At 30.5% G+C, this 19,986-nt stretch overlaps 1 protein-coding gene across 3 annotated transcripts in view; it reads right to left on the bottom strand.

The window, feature by feature from the left end:
- The window catches only part of LOC142332604 (uncharacterized), an 88,126-nt gene that overhangs the window by 46,538 nt on the left and 21,602 nt on the right, over positions 1 to 19,986 (bottom strand). For all 3 annotated transcript variants that reach the window (XM_075379138.1, XM_075379136.1, XM_075379137.1), the window contains exons 11-18: positions 19,377 to 19,394; positions 15,597 to 15,635; positions 12,658 to 12,690; positions 9,367 to 9,390; positions 7,074 to 7,100; positions 5,529 to 5,588; positions 2,930 to 2,956; positions 1,133 to 1,174 (exon numbers count right to left, since the gene is read on the bottom strand). In XM_075379138.1, coding sequence (XP_075235253.1) covers positions 1,133 to 1,174; positions 2,930 to 2,956; positions 5,529 to 5,588; positions 7,074 to 7,100; positions 9,367 to 9,390; positions 12,658 to 12,690; positions 15,597 to 15,635; positions 19,377 to 19,394 — 270 coding nt within the window. The remainder of the gene's footprint in view (positions 1 to 1,132; positions 1,175 to 2,929; positions 2,957 to 5,528; positions 5,589 to 7,073; positions 7,101 to 9,366; positions 9,391 to 12,657; positions 12,691 to 15,596; positions 15,636 to 19,376; positions 19,395 to 19,986) is intronic.

Below are 19,986 nucleotides of genomic sequence, written 5' to 3'. Positions count from 1 at the left end.
TATATATAGCAGTGGAGATTTGCAAGTTGAAGCACAAGCTTTAATGAATCGTGAACTGTGAGCCTCTCACTGTGTTAGCTGGGTTTAAACTATAAGATTCGAATCGATCGAATGAATAATATTACAAAAATAGTAGAATTAAATTTAGGTTATATAAAATAGAATAATATAAAATAAATTAAAAAAATGTCCGTTTAATAAAAAATTGTGTGTAATAATAATGAGCTTCCCGTGGGGACTGCGCGTGAGGCTAAAGCGGTGAAGTGATTTGAGCACCTCGTGCGAGGCTAGACCAATAATCACCATCAACCGGTAACAAACGGGATATCTCCTGTTTTTGGAAGGTGCATTGGGGTGCTCTTATAATATTTCTGCGAACGCTCGTCCGATTTTCGAAATTCAAACGGGATATTTGTTCCTAGATTGAAGGCTTAAGTTTTTATGCGTCAGTTACACTCTCCGTCTAACAGTTCGCGGTTATTCGGAAATGTTGCTGTATCTTTGCAACCGATCTTCCGATTTTCAAAATTGAAACAGGGTATTTGCTAGTATAATACAAAATCATGATGGAACCAAACCTTAACAAAAATATACTCAGAAATAGACCTTAATATTACACGATTGCACAGTAATGAGAGAAATGCGTTCAGGGTGTATGTATGCATGTTTGTTCCTGCGTACCAGCTCAACGGCTGTGCCGATTTAGTTGCATGACCCCGCGTTGGTATCCTTACGTTACCGGGAGTGTCATAAGCTTTATATATATGTTTAAATAAATTTAAAAAATGCGAATAAAAAATTGTCACAAATTTTAATTATCCTATATTAAACAGCAATGTTTTTTTGGCAATTCGTGTTTTTATATTTATCTGTTGTTATTGTAGGACATAAATATTTTTTTTTTAATTTGATGATACCGCGTCAGAAGCTTGCGCGTGAGATATATAAATGGAATTTTGTAGCGTATTAAAACTGCCGTGCCTGACCGGGGTTGGAACCCGTGACCTCCGGATAAAAGGCCGGAGACGCTACCACTTTTTCGCAGAGATCGGCATGATTATACTGTATTGTATGTTGCGTTTTGTAATCGGAATTGTTTGCAAGTATTATATTATTAAATCTATTTACTTACGTATAAAACGCTTCTGTAAGTTCTTGATCTTACGATGTAACTCTGTAAGAAAAAAACAAAGATTTAAGAAAAATTATTTTAAGTAATAAAAAAAATACGTATTAATAAGAATAAATAAGATTTTTATGAACTTATTATTATTTTTACTGATTATGAAAAATTATATTAAAAATGCTAACGAAAGGGGTAAACGATAATACCAACCGTAGATTCATAAATTTAATTACTTGCATCTGCTAGCTGAAGTAACAGTTTTTTTAAAGGGTAATTTAAAGAAGTAATTTACTAGCTGAAGTAATATATATTGTTAAAGTTATACTTTTTTGTGTTTGCTCTTTCGAGTTCAAGAAAATATACTTACGTGTAAATTATTGTTTTAAATTTATATATTTATGTAAAAATGAGTTCGATTTTGAAATTTTATCTTTCGTTTGAACCTTTTATTAAATTTTCTTAAGACTTTACTGGAATCGGTAATTTTTTCTTATATACTGTAACAACAATGATACGTTAAAAGATTTTTACAAAAAATCGATATTTTTAAACTTCGATCACCTCTCACCCTCAATATCGCCCCAAAGCTTTTTTTTGGAGTCATTTGTACTGTTACTACTATGCTTAGGAAGACGTAAAAAATAGCTTTTTTCTATTTTTGGGGAAGGGAGAATATTTGGGCAGAACAAGTATTTTTGGATCGCTACAATTTTTGTTCGATTGAAGTACTCTAAATTTAAAAAAAAGTTGATTTATACCGACTGCTTTTCACACTCTTAGAGGTAAGCGAGAAAAAACTTATTTTTAGCAATTGTTTTAACGCTGAAGGAGGAGAAAACCAAGCCGGGTATGGTTTTTTCTGCCTTATTACTAGAGACCGGATTATATGTGATTGCATATTAAGCCCATTCACACCGGTTATTGCGTATTTTCCTTAAAATCTAGTGATGATACGCATTTTCGCTATATTTACAATATTTTTCGGCGGGTACCTTGTTAATAAATGAAATCTTACGTTGTAGCCGGCCAAACCTATTAGCTCACGGCTCTTAGAGAGCGCTTGGCAGTCGCGGAACAGTACCTCTGAGTGTTTTTGGTTACAAAAGTAACAAAATGTTAAATAATTGTTAATTATCGAATTTACGGATATGTTATTCTACTACTTACTAATTGTACGCTGATTTTTAAATAAAAAAACCAAAAATTACTATTTTTTTATTATTTGAAGTCGCATATTTAGACACTTTTCATGCATATTTTAAGCATTTTTCATGCATATTTGCACGCATATATCATGCTTTTTACTTTGCATATAATCTTGTCTCTACTTATTACGTATGCTTTGTTTATTAAATTCCTTGATTTTTTTATTTACGCGTATTGAATACTGGATTAAATTTTAAATAATAAAACGAATTTTAATAATGATCAAATCTTGTTTGTAAATCATAGTTTTTTCTTGCGCAGAGTGTATCTTAACAAAAGGAAATATTTTGTTACGAATTTTTTATTCGGTAAACAATTTTATTAAGTTTGATTTGCACGGAGAGTAGTAATAGTTCTTATTACGTTCTATTTCTTTGTTTGAAGAACTTAATTTTAAGCTGTTTGTAGAAATTTTTAAAGAAAAATATTTTTGAAAAAGAGATTCCAATCGATCAATTAATAGGATTTATATGGACACTATATTTATGTAAAAAAATTACTTACACTTAAAAGTTAGTTATTGTTATATTTGTTATTATTTTTTAATTATTTAAGATTTCTGTTTTATAACGGTTTAAAATATTTTTAAATACTTACGATAGGTTCTTGCCAGTAACTAAATGACTGAAATGAAAAACAAAAATATAAATTAAAATAACCATTTTTTATTTTTATTTTTTGCTATATCTATTTATTTATATTAACAATAATATAATTAAAGACCTCAAATCTAACTAGGAACACCTTCATGATAAAAATTAGAAACGAACGCGGACATATATAAATATTATATTATCGGCGAAATAATATTTAATCGCGTTAAAATATTTATTTAAACCGTTTTTGGTCTGTCTGTGTGTGACAAATTTTATTGGATCTGTTACGAATACAAAACTATTATTGATTTTTTTTTTTTAAGTAAATCAATAACTTTATCGCGTGTAAATGAAAAATATTAAATTAAAGTTTTACTCTGAATCGTCGAACGAAGTTTTTAGTATATGCGATACAATGTACTGCCCGAAATTGAAATTTCAACCAAAAAGGAACGTAATACAGAACTCTGCCGCTAGGTGCCTCTACCGGCATATGTAACCGATGAAATACGTAATGGCAGTTAACAGTCACGATTAAATTATATTTAGCGATTTCATGAACGTTTATAATTGTTGGATTCGTGATTTCCGACGCGATTAATTTAAAACGGTAAAGAATTTATGATAAATTTTGTTACAGATTCGAGAAAAAAGTGAGTCCCGAACGTTCATAATCGAAGTACCGTATATAAACGTTTCAAATACAACAGTATATTGTAGATGAAAAAATCCTTTGTGTAGTTCAAGCGATATAAATGTTTGTAAAGTTCGCAGAAAAATGGATTTAACTCGTTTATAAAACAATTCAAGATATTTATGAAAAATGTTTTTTTTTCTTACGGAATTTTATTTCGTCGAAATAACAACGCTTTGTAAAAACAATTGTACTCCGTTTCCCTAAAATAATATGGAATTACCGGGTAACTCAGACTAATACAACCGTTTTGTTCTTCCTTATATACCCGAATTTCATGTGAGTTTTTGATTTTCTCGTAATAAAAATTAAGTTTAAGTTAAAGGATTTGACACGTTAGAGGACATTCAATAGGTATGACGGCTTCCAACGCGTAGCTATGCATTAAAATTAATAAATCGATGTAACAATCGATTAGTTTTTAGGAGAAAAGTCAAATATAAATTTCAGATATCAAATATATCAAATATAGAATTTTTTATTTTGCTAAATAGTTGTAAAACCGTTCGGGTTTAATCAAATGTAAAAGATGTGACACAATTTTATTTTATTAAGGTAAAATAGAAATGCTTTATCTTTTCCGTTTTTAAAGATTATAATATTTGAATAACTAGTTGAATTATAACGATTTAAACTAATAAAGCGTTAATAATTATACTTATATAATAGTTTATGTAAATCTTCGACACGAAGATTAAGTAAGTCGAACTTTCTTTTAAAAGAGAAGAAATCCACCGCTTTTTAAGTCGTGTAAATTGTTAGCGGTGACGATTCTGCTGATGAAATCACTGTTGGGATATCTAAACTGTCATTCTCTGCTCCGGCTTATGAAACTGACGATATTTAATTTTATTTACTAATTTACAATCATTATTTAAAAAATTTTTTTTTCTAATATTTAAAAAATGAACCCTTTTAAATACAGTTTTTTTTTTTAATCGAATTAAAATTTCTGTTTATTTTGATAATTAGAGAATTAATTAGTGATCAGATGTGGATAAATAGGAAAGTATTTTGAACGGTAAAGAAGCCAGACCAAAGTAAAATTATAATATATGATCAGTTAAAGTCGGTTCGGGCTGAATTTCAGAACTACGAAGAAATATTTGGAAATTGAAAACGATTTACCGGTTAAATTTATTATATGTTACGCTGTTTATTGTGTTCAATGAAACGCTTATAATCATTCTTAACGCCAGAAAATCTATTTTGAAGATATTAATATTGCGGATTTTATATGAAACGTTATTTTGTAAAGCAGATATCAAAATCCGACCGGAAAAAACAAGGTGAAACTTTCTCGTGCGTACAGAAAAGAAATTACTAGTATAAAATATATATGTATGAATTTTATTTATTGTGTCGTTTTACGGTAGTACGACATAGAAAATTTAAAAAAAAGCGGAAAAGAAATGCGATAATAAAGGTAAATGCTGAAGATACTGAAGATTACTGTAGAAATTCCAACTATTTCGGTGATGAAATATATACGAGTATATTAGCACATCCGATTTGGTTAACTTGATGATCGAGGGACGTTTAGAAGATGAAAACTGCATAAAAATATACAAAATAGAAAGATATGAAACAAGTAATTGATGATGTAGAATTTAATAAATGTATTAAAATTAAAAGATCGACGCAAAACAAGAAGGTATGTAAAGTAATAGATGAATGAAGTTAAAAAGTGTAAAATAATTTTCTACGACAAAAATTTGTATTAAAATACGTATTTTAATTAATCGATCTTTAAAAAGTTAAATATTTCAACTTAAGCGATTATATTTTCGATATTACGACTGTATTAAGTAAAGAAAAGGTAATGATATTTCGTTAACTAGATTATTCTTCAATAGATTTATTACGCTAAAATTATGACGTAGCAGGATTTATTAGTATTATTTACCCAGGATGATGATGTTGCTGTCTGAATGATTTCAGTTGATGTTTTGGCAATAATAAGGTTCTGTAAACAAAAAAAATATATATATATTAAATCCAATTTTATTTTCAAACGAATCGATATATCTATATTCAGATACGCATAAATTTTCACAATATTTTTGTAATCATATAATAAAAGATCAGTATTATTTTACTGTTGTTTCCGCATCCTCATCATCTTTTTTCTTCTTCCCATAAATAAAGATGGTGCGTGGGTCTGTTTGTTTTTTTTGTTGAATGCGCTCACATTTTTATTTTGGCCGCTATTGGTGCAGCGCGAACCGATGGTGGTGCGCCGAGCGGCTGCGCGCAGCACACGAACAATTTATTCTTTTGAACGATTTATTCTTCTCGAACGATTCATTCGTTTGAATGATTTATACTTCTTGATACGAACGGTTTATCTAAAATTATATTTACGTTTTGAGTATAAAAAAGGAAAACGGGGAAATAGGGCTGCGTTAAAAAACCACGACTCAAGAAACAGCTAAAAATTTTCTTCAGGATGTTGAAGCTTTTCTTTGCAAAAGTTTTTTTTTTGTTGTTAGTAGCTAAATTTATGAAAAAAAAACATTTAACAGAATCACGTGTAATGAAACATAAACCGTGTAATATATTCGCGGCGGGCTGTAGGCCCACCTTTTCCTAGTAAATTCATGAAAGTAATACGATTAATTTTTTATAGGTGTTTATTCAATTTTGTTTTTTCGTTAGATTCCGCGTACTCTTTCTACCTTTTAACTTTTTATGTACGACCTTTGTAATCGACAAATGTAAACTGTTTTTTTTTTTTTTTTTTTTTTTTTTTTGCAAGAAGTTAATCGGGTAGATTTTCCATGTTATCTGACAAAACGGTCGGGCCTGGAAACTTTTAAACCGATTTATTATCGATTAAAATTCTGAAACCTATCTTTCTAGCTTAGTTACCAGGAAATAATTCTCTGTTTTTAGCAAACCTCACTAAAAGCTTAATTATTAAATAATTTCTCCTTCGATTGTACTTTGTTCCGATGAATCAATTTTTGACTATTTTAGTGTACGGCTTCGATTTACCGATAAAAAAAATTTCACGTCTTTCATATATGAATGAATTCCATTTTAAAAAACTGCCATTCAAATCTTCCAACTCTCTCTCTCTCTCTCTCTCTCTCTCTCTCTCTCTCTCTATCTTCTTACTGTCCAACTTTCCAAAATTATCGTTAATCCACTAATAAATAAAATATATGTAAATCTATTAATCTGAACGAAAAGTTTGTTAAAAGTACTATCTCTCAAAAGATTTACTTCTGAACGGCATCGAGCTCGTCGTTTGCAATCGTTTAAAATCAACAGATTCATATCACGCCCGATACTATCTATTCATATTTATTGAAATTCAGTTTGTTGATATTAGTTCGACGTTTACAAATTCAAAAATTAAGAAGCACCGATCTAGATTATTTTTTTATATTCTTTAAAAATTTAATTTACGCGTTAAAAATATTTAAATTTGATAAATTATACTTACAGCGAGTTTACTGTTGAATAATCGTGGCTGAAACAGAAAAATTCATTTTAGTATTATTATACACGCACTATTTTGTTTTTTACAAAGTTCTTACAGTAACACCATTATCTGTGTTAAATAACACCATCCTGTAATTCTTTTACCGCTCGTCCTGTAATATTTAAAAGATGTCACCGTTAATTTAATAGCAAATAATTTTATAATAGAAATTAGAATTCTGTATTTTAAAAATTTTCCTTTTCTTTTCTCCAGTAAATTATTCAACAAGGAATATTAAACTTTTAATAATATATACTTACGCCATATACTTATTTATACTAAATCCATACGGAGAAGAAATAGCAAAATCCTGTTTCTTCCCGGTATTTATTTTCTCTTTTAATAAATATTATATCATTATAGCATCACAATATTTGGTATTTTAAAAATATGCATAAATAAATTAAAAATTAACTATATATATATATATATATATATATATATATATATATATATATATTATATGTGTGTGTGTGTGTGTGTGTGTGTGTGTGTGTGTGTGTGTGTGTGTGTGTGTGCGTGTGTGTGTGTGTGTTTGTCTAATCTTGCACAATATAATTAATGTTAAACAGTTATCGGAGTAAAACAATAAAGAAAACGCGTAAAAATATTTTAAAAAGTCTACTATTGGACACGCATTTTGAATGTCAAACAATAATCATAAAAAAGATAAAAAGAAAACAAAAATAAGTAGGAAGCAGATACGAACATGTTTTGATAAAGTAAAAACCATCAATTCAAATTAGATATTTTAGTTATATTGCAATGTAATACATGTTTTCTTTCAAATTGGACTGTTCATAGTGAAATTTTATTTCTTTTTTTTTTTATTTTTAATTAGTTTTAATTATTGACACAATAATTAAAACTAAAAAATGGCCGTAAGAAACCACATACCGTAGTTCTTTGTTGTTACATTCCTTGTATAACTGTTTCTTCTTATTTATTTAGTTATATTTATTTTTTTAATATAGCTCACTTATTTCGAAGATTATTAACAACCCTGGAGAAAGGAATGAAAGAGTATGGAATGAAAATAAATATAGAAAAACTAAAGAAATGTAAGTAAACAACAAACAAGTTTTAGAGGTAAGTACAAATGAAGGAACGATGGAAAAAAATAGAATTGAAAGTATTTCGAGACTATGGTGACAGGGAATCGGAAGAGCATAGAAGAAAGAAAAGGAAACCTTAAGTAAGAAAAGGGAATAACTGTGTAGTAAAAGTCTGGACTTAGAGTTAAGGAAGAACTTAACCGAACGTATAAAATGTCTTTTTTGTTATATGGAATATGAAGCAAGAACTATGACAAATACGGACAGGGAATCGATTCAGGCTTTTGAGAGATCTGGATATGGAAAAGAACGAACGAATAAAATGAGGAGGTAATGAACAGGATTAAAGAAGAAAGAGCACTTATGCGGGGAGTACACAAAAGAAAAGGAAACCGGTTAAAAAAATACGGTTAGAGGAAACTGAATCTTGACGAATGGATCGGAAGGTTCAGTAGAAAGAAAAAGGAAGCGACGAAGCTAAAGGAGGGGGAAGTTAATACACTAGGTGTGAAGGTTGGAAACTGCAAGAGGATAAAGAAGAAGGCTTAGCACAGGGATTGATGGTGGCGTAAGGTACATACCGCCAGACAGAACATCTGATGATTTATTTTTACTAATTATTTTTTGTAGCTAACTTATGATGATTATTTAAAAATAAAAATGAGCATATAGTTTTATTTATTAATTTTTTTATAAGATTTTTTATCGTTCTGTTTGTTATTTCTGATCGTTTAGTTATTTATTGCGTATTTATTTGTACTTTTAACAAGGAAATGAAAATTCTGTTAAATCTAGAAGGAAAGTTAAAATTTTGCTGGTGCAATAGTTTTCAGAATTTTAATATCGAGGAAAAAACTATAGTAGAGTTAAAATGTTAAATTTATTAAAATTAGGCTTAATTCATATTTTAAAATGCTGAAATTCTACAAATATTTTCTAAAAAATTAAGAAATACGGAAAACAATTATTGAATTTTTCTATCGATCTGTTTTGGTCAATAATTTTCTTTTTTCATTTTACTTCTTTTTTTCATTTACTTCTTAACCTAGATTTATTAGAGTTTATAGAATAATTATTATCAAAAATTTTGTTAGAGGAAATTGAAAAAAATATCAACGTATTTTTAAGAAAAATTAATCCTAATAAAAATTATTCCTAATTTATAAAATATTGTTGATATATATTTTTTTTAAACTTACATGTACGGCGAAAAGTAAGAGAGACTGTAACAAACAAATATAAATTATTAGTTAACCGATATTCAGATTAATCAATCATTTGTTCTTAGAATTCAAAACTACAATAAAAGTTGCTTTAAAAAATCTGTGACTCGCTCATTTCTAGGAGAAGGTTTACTACAATTATTCTTAACAACCGTTCCTGGCTAAAAAACTGGAGTCTTTTATGAAAAATCAATAACCGAAAAACTGTTTCTTCAAAATCGATCAAATTTGAAACGACATTAAGAAAAGCTTTTTTACGTGTCTGAGATGAGTTAAAATTGAAAAAAATCGAAATTTAAAATTGAATGGTTTTATGTAAGTTTTTTTTTTAACATTGTAAAAAGGAACGATTTCTAAGTAAATTATTGCAAAACTATAAAATCATAATTTCAAGTTATCAAATTTTTCCAAAGTTATAAAAACCTTAGAATTAAAAACAATATGAATGAATTAAAAAAAAAAAAAAAAACAATTTGTGAACCAAAGTGATTATTTTTATAAATTAAAAAAAGACCCAATTTCAAGATACCTTGCGTTTAAAATAACCGTGAAATAGGGTGTAGTAACAACTCATACATAACTTTGAATTTCTACATTTGACCGATTTAGTCTCAATTGCATTTTGAAATATGTTTGGTCACGTAATAAATTTTTATTAAATATCGGTTTTTAACATTTTGGGTATAGTAATGCAGTAAACTTCATCTCCTTACATCCTAATGATTTTTCATTATATGAGCAGCATTCTTGTAATTAAACTATGTATACAAGGTGTGTGAGAAAAATAATGAGATTGGTAACACTGCGAGCGATCTGGCAACGCTGTGTCTACCGGTCTGTGTTAGACCGGTTTGTTCATCCCTTCCACATGTTCAGTACGAGTTTCAACTCCGTTCAGCCAAAGCATTATTTTTTACAGCGCCATCAGTGAAGTTGTGTTACGAAACTGGAGCATCGGAATTTAGAGCGACGTTGTGCGATCAAATTTTGTGTTAAACTTGGGAAATCCGCGCGTGTGACCTTTGAAAAGTTGAAAAACATTGCTTATCAATAACACAAGTTTTCCGCCGGCACAAATCATTTTTGGAAGACCGAGAACACGTTGAAGGTCAACCTCGCTCAGGGAGACGTTCAGCTTCAAAATCTGATGAAAACTTTGAGCGTGTGAGGGTTCTTGTGAGATCAGACCGTCGTTTAACAACAAAGATGATGAGTGAACAGTTAAATTTAAACACTTTCACCGTACATTAAATTTTGACAGACGATTTGAATATGCGAAAGGTTTGTGCGAAATCGGTGCCGAAAAACCTTGCAACGGAACAGAGTCCTTCTGTTCCGTCGTGAGGTTTTTAGATTGTCCTAATCGAAGAAACGTGTGCGTTGATCTCATGAGAGGATTGACAATGACCAAGAATTCTTCAATCGTGTGATCACAGGTGATGAATCCTGGATATTTGAGTACGATCCTGAAACAAAGCGGCAGAGCGAAGAGTGGCACACTCCGTCATCTCCTCGACCGAAAAAATGTCGAATGAGCAAATCAAAAATCAAAACCGTACTGAGTTGCTTTTTAGACAGTAGGGGTATCGTGCATAAGGAATTTTTTCCTCCTGGACAGACTGTCAACCAAGGTGTCCTCGAAAGGCTCAGGAAAAGAGTGATTCCCGTGAGACCAGACGTTGCAGGCAAGTGGATGCTTCATCATGACAACGCTCCGTGTCACACGGCCATTTTCATCAGGGAATTTTTGACCTCAAAACGCATTCCTACGGTTCCTCAATCCCCCTATTTACCTGATTTGAGTCCTTGTGACTTTTCCTTTTTCCGAAATTGAAACGTGTCTTATAAGACATCATTTTGGAACTCTGGAGAACATTCAAAAGACTGTGACCGATCAGTTAAAGCCTTACAGCGCTGCTACCAGGAGTGAACAACGACCGAGGGAACTACTTTGAAGGGGATAATATTGTTTGAAAAAATAAAAACTTTGGAAAGTAAAAAGTCAGTCTTATTAGTTTTCTCACACACCTCGTAATGGAAGGATAGAATTTTAACATCTCGTTTAATTAGTTCCCATTAATCGCTGAATTTAAACAACGTTGGATTCGGTTTCAGTGTGTGCTGTAGGCATTTGTTAGTAACTATTGACCGTATAAATTAAAATTTAAATATAATAATAAATAATACCGGGTGATTAAAAAAGAACTTCACAACTTTCAAAAGCATATAGAAATTTATCTAGAAAACGTACAGATTCGGTTGAGGTCTCGTTTCATAGAAAAACATATCAAATTTGCACCCGACATTTATTTTGGTTCGATATGGCTTTCATTTTTGATGCGATGTACATCTCATCTGAAGTCGATTTCATTCCAGACTGTTGCCAGCAAGTCTGGCGTTACCTCTGCAGCTACGGCATTAATTTGAAGTCTTAACTCGAAAAGATCGGTAGGCAAAGGTGGTACGTAAAACCCGATCTTTAATGAAACCCTCACAAGAAACATTTAGGGTGGTCAAATCTGGTGAGCGAGGTGGCCGTGCCGTTGGATCTTCTTGACCGATCCACCGGTCTGAGAATCGAGTATCAAGAAAATCTAGGCGGCAGTAAAATGGTGTCCCCTCTTGCGTCTGTCTTGGTCATTATCGTCTAACTGAGGAATTAGAAATTTTTGAAGCACGTCTAGGTAAACGGTTGCCTCCTGGAAGAAGAACGGTCCGTACAGTCTTATTTTGCTTAGGGGACAAAAAGCATTAACCTTAGGGCTATTTCATGAGGGTTTTCGCTACCCCATATTCGGGAGTTATGAGTGTTGACCTTGCCGCTGATTTGAAACGTCGGCTCATCGCCAAAACCAAAACATACAGCGATCAGGGTCCCCACCGGTAAGTGTATCCATTTTTAACAACACTGGTGATACCGCCGGTGGCCAAAATAGGTACTAATGAACGACGTAAGTCAATACCTGATGTGTTTTGCTAATAAATGAGATGTCAACCGAATCTGTAAGTTATCTAAATTAATTTTTATATGTTTTTAAAGTTGTGAAATCCCTTATTAATCACCCGATATAATTAAATAGCAAAAATATTTAATAATATGTATTATTAAAGAGAGAGAACATCTTTACTCAACGTACAGTGTCTCTAATAATTTTGAAACGCTGACATATAACTTGTACATTAATAAGTTATATGTTTATTTATATGTTTTGTTTATTTATAATAAACAAAATAATTACTTAAATAAACAAAATAAATATTACTTACCCTGATGATTGTAGCTGGCTGTTGGCTAACGATCTAAAAAAAAAACGAAACTTTTGTTAGAAATGCTATTTCAACCGATAATTTTTTTTTATGTAAAAAAGTCATTATTCAAAACAATTACTAACTTATATATCATTTAACGATAAGATATTATCTTATAAAAGTATATTTATAGATTTAATAATTTTATGTAAAAGTAACCACTGAAACTAAACTCAGAATAAAGTTATGCCAGTATTATTTATACCTCAACCTCTTGATTTTAAGAGAAAATTATTTTCGTACTATAAAACCAATTTATTGCTTAAAATATATTAATTATTGTTATTTTAAAATTTTATATAAAAAAAGATACATATTTTAATAAAACCTGTTATTTTTTAATATTAAAAAATAATGTAAAATTTTACAATATAAAAAAAATATGTTTTATTACTTTTTATTACCAAAGAATTAAGATTATTATAGTGTGGTCATGGAAATTTATTAGTGTTCTATGATTGGTCTGGCTGTATTTATTATGTTAAATTTTATTCATGATGCGATTTCTAAGGAAATTATTTTTTAATTTATTAAAAAAGCTGTAAATATGACTTTTATCATTATTCTTTTATTTTACAAAAAAAAGTGGCATTTAATAAATAAAAACTTGGACGATTGAAAATTAAATGCCATGTCATTGTATATATATATTAGTAAGTCTGGAACGAAAAAACATTTGTTTCCATATCTTTAACATTATTCTCTATTTTAAAACGGTCTTTATCCAAAAAATTTTGCTAACGCTCAGAGCCATATGACTCATCCGGAAGAATAACAGTTTTGTAATCTCAGAGTTTAGCATATGCGAAGTAAATTTTTTATTTTATAAATTTCATGTTAAGTTGAACGCTAACGCCATTTTCTGAGTTTTCACTTTTAGCGGTTTCTTTTCTAGAGCGATTTGCTTCGAAATATTTAAATTTTGATACTCTTTTAATTTTCCGATTTTCGAGAATTTTTAATTTTTTTAATTAATTTTTTTTTTTATTGTTGGAGAACGATTTTGTTTTTTCTAAAGAAATGTATAACTGTAAAATGTATACTTTTTTTCGCTTAATTTCTGAACTTTAATTCGAGCATCATCATTATATATATATATATATATATATATATATATATATATATTCCATTTAAGTTAACATATATATATTAACTTAAATGGAATTTATTTACTTTTATTTTTGTCTTGATCGGATAGAATTAAATATACTTAAAAATATTATCTTTATTAATCTCTCGGGTTAACTAATCAACTATACAAAATTATAAATTAAATAACAACGTTTCAGTTAGGATTGTCTAACCTTCCTCAGGTACGAAGTTCGATGGACTTCGACTGAAATATATACTGCAACTGAAATATCGGGAAGCGAGGGTGTGAGGGACAGCTCCGTACGGAACTGCCGTTCCCCCGTGCTTGCACGGGTGGACCGCGGTGATGAAGTGCGGGGACTCTCGAACCCCTGAGCTAAAAGACGGAGTCCCGGCGCGGGGCCGTCCCTCCGGGGATGTCCCCGTTAGAGGCGAAGCACAAATGATCGAGTCTCGGTTGCCGGGTGATGGAGGCCGGGAACGGCATAGCTGGGCCTGGCGTTTCCCTCGTCTGGCGACTAGAGGCAAAGATGCCTTTCGGAACCGTGTTCATGCTTTTTTGGGGGTCTGGTTCCGGGAGGTAGGGAAAAAACCTTCCTCGGGTACGCATTCATAGACACGTCATACAGAATTCTCTTATATAGTATATAAGAGAATTTTGTATGATGTGCGTATCGTTACCTGAGGAAACTTAGAGAATTCTAAGTGAAGCGTAGTGTATTTAATTTATAGGTTTGTATAGTTCACCGGTTAACCCGAGAAATTAGCGAAGGTAATATTTTTGAGTAAAATATGTATTTCTATTATGCATTTATTCAAAAGTGAAACAAACGATGATAACAATATACTAGGATAAAATGGCAAATTTATTGAAAAAAAATGACGATAAAGAAGGACCAAATAGTCCATATTCTATTGTTTATAGACAAATTATTTTCATAAGATCTACAAAATATTCGTCGATTACGGACAACCGTTCCTTATACAAATAATACTAGTGTGTACAATCGCTAATCGTTACTTATCGTCATAGTATGTAACTATGTAAATAAAAGGTATTTTTAATTCGTTAGAGAGAAATAAATGCAGAAACCTTGGGGGGCAGGTTTAGATTCTCTCTTTTTCCCGATGATATAATTTGTTTATACTTAAATCGTTCTCTTATCAAACGCATAATTAAGTGAACTTTAAACGAATAGTAATAGAAATTAAATTTTTTACCCTGAAATAATTTAGAGTAATACCACATAAGGACCGTATAATTTTAAAGCCAGCGATACACAACGAATGATGTACCGTTTTTAATTGCAGTTCATTAATCTCCTATTAAATTGTGAGGTATAATAAGTTGATTGTTCTAGTTATATTGTTACCACTATTAACAGATAACGCCCCTACTGAAACTGTTTCTGTTATTAATAAATACTTTAAGGAATGAATTTGAAATTTATATCCGGTATTATAAATAGTCAGTATATATGACACGCATCAAGGAATAAACATTAGAACATGTTGATAATCGATAAGACTATTATTGTTGTAGATTATGTGTCGCTGTTTGAGATGTTCTAAGCTATTCCCTATGTTAAAGAGTTTTTTCTCCTTCGGGTTATAGATTGTTTATTTTAATAAAACCGAGTACCGATTCAAGTAACGCAGCAAAAAAATGATCGATATACGAAAAATTTCAATCGATTTCATTTCTGTTTTCATTTACTTCAAAAATAGCAAAAACGATAAGCCCGCTGTTTCATAATTAAAAAAAAAATTAAATACCACTACCTATAAAAACTGTGAATACTTACTTGGTTAAAGAAGATCTGTCTTTCAGCATCAGATTCGGTCTTAAAAGAAAAAAAGAAAATTATTATTAAATTACAAAGTTATAATTTGACAAGTATAAAAAAAATATTTTTATAAAAATTAAATCAATTTTTTTTTAATCGTCTTTAATACTAGCAACGCGTTGCGCCGGTCACTTTAAATCAAACCGGATGATAATCAATTTATAAATTTATAAGAAAACTTCTTATTTCTACGATTATATACGTGTTTTTTCTTTTATTTATGATTTTTATTTGAAACTGATTATACATTACTAATACATGATTAAACATGTATTTTCTTACATTCCCGACTGATATCTCAAGTTATTTTACGTGGTAATTGAATCGCTTTTTTTTTATTCTGCGCGTATATTTTCAAAGGGTAATAAGCGATAGATATTTACGTTTATTTTTAAGTATACATTGTTCGGAAAGTCGCTTTGCTGTTGACTGATAGATGTTCTCGCAACGAGTAATAAATTGTATGTAGTACAGACTACTAATTATAAATTAACAGATCTGCATCTATATTGTATAAAGATGAAGAGAATCTTTGTATGTTCGGGGTAAACGAAAAAATTACTCGATCGATCGCAACCAAATTTTTACCCGTGTTTCTTGGCGTACCTATAATCTAATATACTTCATCTCGAAAAAATATTAGTGGAGATTTGCCAGTCGAAGCACAAACTTTAATGAATCGAATTAACGAACTGGGAACTGTCAGCCTCTATCACTGTCTTAGTCGGTTATGAACTAAATGTTCAAATCGGTTGAACGAATTATATTACAAAAATAATAAAATTAAATTTACGTGAAATAAAATATTAAATAAATTTAAATAAATGTATGTTTAATAATATGGGCTTCCCGTGGTGATAGCTGCGTGAGGTTAAGTCGGTGAGGTTAAGTATGCGAGCACCTCGTGGGAGGTTAGACCAATCACCAGCATCAGCTGATAATAAATAGGGTACTGTTTTGGGGGGTTCAACAGGGTGCTCTTGTAATATCTCTGCAAACAATCGTCCGATTTTTAAAATTCAAACCGGGTATTTGTTTGCTTGCATCAGGTATTCTCTCGATCTAACAGACCACGGATATTCGGAAATAAAGTTTTTCCGTGTATTTTTTATCGCAACACGCTAGAATCGACCGAACGATTACTTTGAGATTTGCAGTTTACATTTGGGTTATCCCAGGGAAGGTTTTTAAGCCATCGACCGAGGCCCTAGCTCCCTTGAAGGATAAGATATTAGAAATATTGATTATTTCTTTGCCCCCAAGGAAGGTGAAGTTGTGAATTAAAGATATTCATTAAGGAGAAAACCGATTGATCCTTTTATTATATTTCCGCCATCGGCAAATTAATTTTTATGAATTTTTCGTCGTCAGATGTGCGATTACTTTAGTTACCGTAGTTACTAATGTTCTATCTTTTGTAATTTAGTTTCTTTTTCGGGTTTCTATAAAGCCTGAATACTATAATTATTATTCATCAGTATTATTCCTACAACTATGAGGAAAACGTACAGTGCGGGGATGAAGCTCTCAGGGTAGATGGGAATGACGACCGAAGCCAGCTCTGCGGGTGTCTAGGTTGCCGGCCCCCCTGGAGTACTGGAATGACGAGCGAAGCGAACTCTGCGGCCATGAGGTAGGCCTCGGGAGACCCTATGTTGACTCCGGGATTCGTCTGGACCCCCCAGGGTCCACGTTCTGACTAGACGGACCGGCAAGTAAACTTTTAAAGACGATGGTTGCGGTCTACTTGTACGGATGTAGAGATCTTGATACGAATCGATTTATTTTAAAACGCATTTAGAACGCTTTATTTCTAAAAACTAATTCGTTCACGTTCGCTTGCTTGCTCAAATGCGGTGGTGTAAGACCCTAAAATACTTTCAAGATGCTTCAGTCTTTAAAGACTATCCAAAAAATATCTCTGTCCCATCAATTTCGACGACACGGGATTATTTTTGAACCGACCGTAATTGATTTTCGCTTCAGTCGATAAACGAAAGAATCGACCGAGGATCGATTACAGAATTACAGATAAACAATACATTTTCAAAAAATGTAGGGCCAGTAATACCGTTTCTGTAAAATCCAGTTCGTATATTTTTTGATCGAATAGAAGTCAACCGGTAAACTGTAAGAAATTTCATCCGATCGCATTATGAGAATTAATAAAATCATCAGATCGGTTAAAACTTTCACTATAAATAATATGACATCAAAAAATATTCGAAAATCTTTTCGAAAGAAAGATAATATTCAATAAAGATATTCAAAAGAAATATAAAAATTAAAAAAAAAAACGAAAATGTTTTTCGAAGATTAAATAATATAAAACATCATCACTTGGTATTTAAACGTAGTGCTATGTGACTTTTCGAACGTTTTGTATTATTGTCAGCGTCTGTCAAAAATTTTAAACAAATAATAAACTATAACTGGCAAATCGAATCTTAATATTCATCTAAAAACAATACTTTTTCCCCAAAAAAGTTGTTATTTTTAGGATAAAATTGTGTTAAAATTTATGAGATGTACGTAAAAAAAAAATGTCATAGTTAAACGTTTTTAATATTTTTTTTTTTTTTTTTTTTTGTTTTAAGTGAATTTATATTTAGAATATTAATATAAAAAATAAATAAATAAAATTTTTATCGCGAAAAAATTGAAATGTTGTTGGGAGTATTTAATAATAAATATATAACGGAGGGGTGTTTCGACATTCCGATCGTTTTTCTCAGGTGATCAGAACAAAATCGTTCTTAAACTGAGATTAATGATCTCTAAATGCGCACAAAAATATTTGAATTTTAATCTCCGTAATCATTATTTTTTTAATTTCTAATTTTTATACTTTTTTTTCTGTTTAACCTCCAGGTCCACCGTTAAGCACGGTTCAGAGGATGAGACGAATGATTTGTAGCGCGTGTGAAAATGCCGTTCCTGACCGGAATTCGAACCGGGAACCTCCGGATGAAAGGCCAAGACGCTACCACTCGCGCCACGGAGGCCGGCCTAATTTTTATACTTAACTGCATTTAAGCACACATTATCATCGTATTACCTTTTAATTATATTCAACAGAGATTTAGTATTGTAAATAATTTGTCGTTGTATAGGTACATAAGTTATTTCATGTACTACAGAGTGTCTCGTAAGTTTCCAGCTCATCTCAAGGAGCGTCTCACCAACGCCATTACAAGCACAACTCCAGTTGTGATACGTTCCTTCAGATTATTTATGTTTTGTATATTTACATAATACACCATGACCTTCATAAAAAATGTTTATTTTTCCTAGGTATGGAGACTTATGGAACACTCTTTATTTTCAGATAATAAATTTAATTGTATTATTTCTTTACAGAAAAAAGATAACATTTATTTAAAATAAATCGTTGCTTTCGTGTGAAATTTTATTACATTTTAGTTTTTTATTTAAATAAAATTTCTATTAACAAATAAGCATTTGTAAGGAATACAATTACAGCTCGATCGAGTTATCGCATAGTTTAAATTTTGTAACGGTTTGATTTAATTTTTAAAATATTTACTTTTGTAAAATTATTTTCGTTAACGGGTAAACCAAGTTATCGTTCGGTTTTACTAACCGATCGATAACTTTAGAATATATAATGTCTGTCGTAATATATACTTATTTTTCTTATTATTTTAGATAGATTAGACTAAATTAAGTACCTGTTTAAACTGAAAAAAATATTATATTTCTTTTGTTTTTACTTACGATAAAACCGGTGCAAGCCTGAAAAAATAAAATATATACATTAGTTTATATATATATGAGTGTACATAAATTTCGTGATGTATGATTAACAATACCGAGCATAACACCTGAATTGTGTCTTGTTGTGAGTTACTGAGGTAGTAACCCCCTCTGCCTGATCGTTCCAGAGATCCAAATTTACATTAAGAATAAATATGAAAAAAAATGTTAATTTTGTAATTAATACTGCAAACTTAAAAAATAAAAAAAGTAATGAATAATCGTTTCTTAATACTTTTGTTGTCAAAATAAACATGAATTATATAAATAATGTTATTTAATAAGTAGTTTTATTAAATTTTGATTTTTATTCGTTTGTAATAATTGATTTTGTTCCTAAATAATTTCCGATATTGAAATAGTTCTTGTTTCGGTCTACAAGTATAATACAGTATTTTTCTGTCATATTTGTGCGAATTTTTTTAAAGTAAATTTTCTTGAACACTTTCTTATGTTCAATTTAACCTTACGTTCTTAAATTTTCTTAGAATAAAATTCTGTATAAATTTTGTTGTAATATTTAATTTGAGGTGTACGTTGATAATTTAAAGTTAGAATCAACGAGCAAAAA

This window comes from Lycorma delicatula, chromosome 11, assembly GCF_047948215.1.
Source record: "Lycorma delicatula isolate Av1 chromosome 11, ASM4794821v1, whole genome shotgun sequence".
Lineage (NCBI taxonomy): Eukaryota > Metazoa > Arthropoda > Insecta > Hemiptera > Fulgoridae > Lycorma > Lycorma delicatula.
Note: the sequence above shows the minus strand (reverse complement) of the source record. Positions and strands in the feature narration are given on the sequence as shown.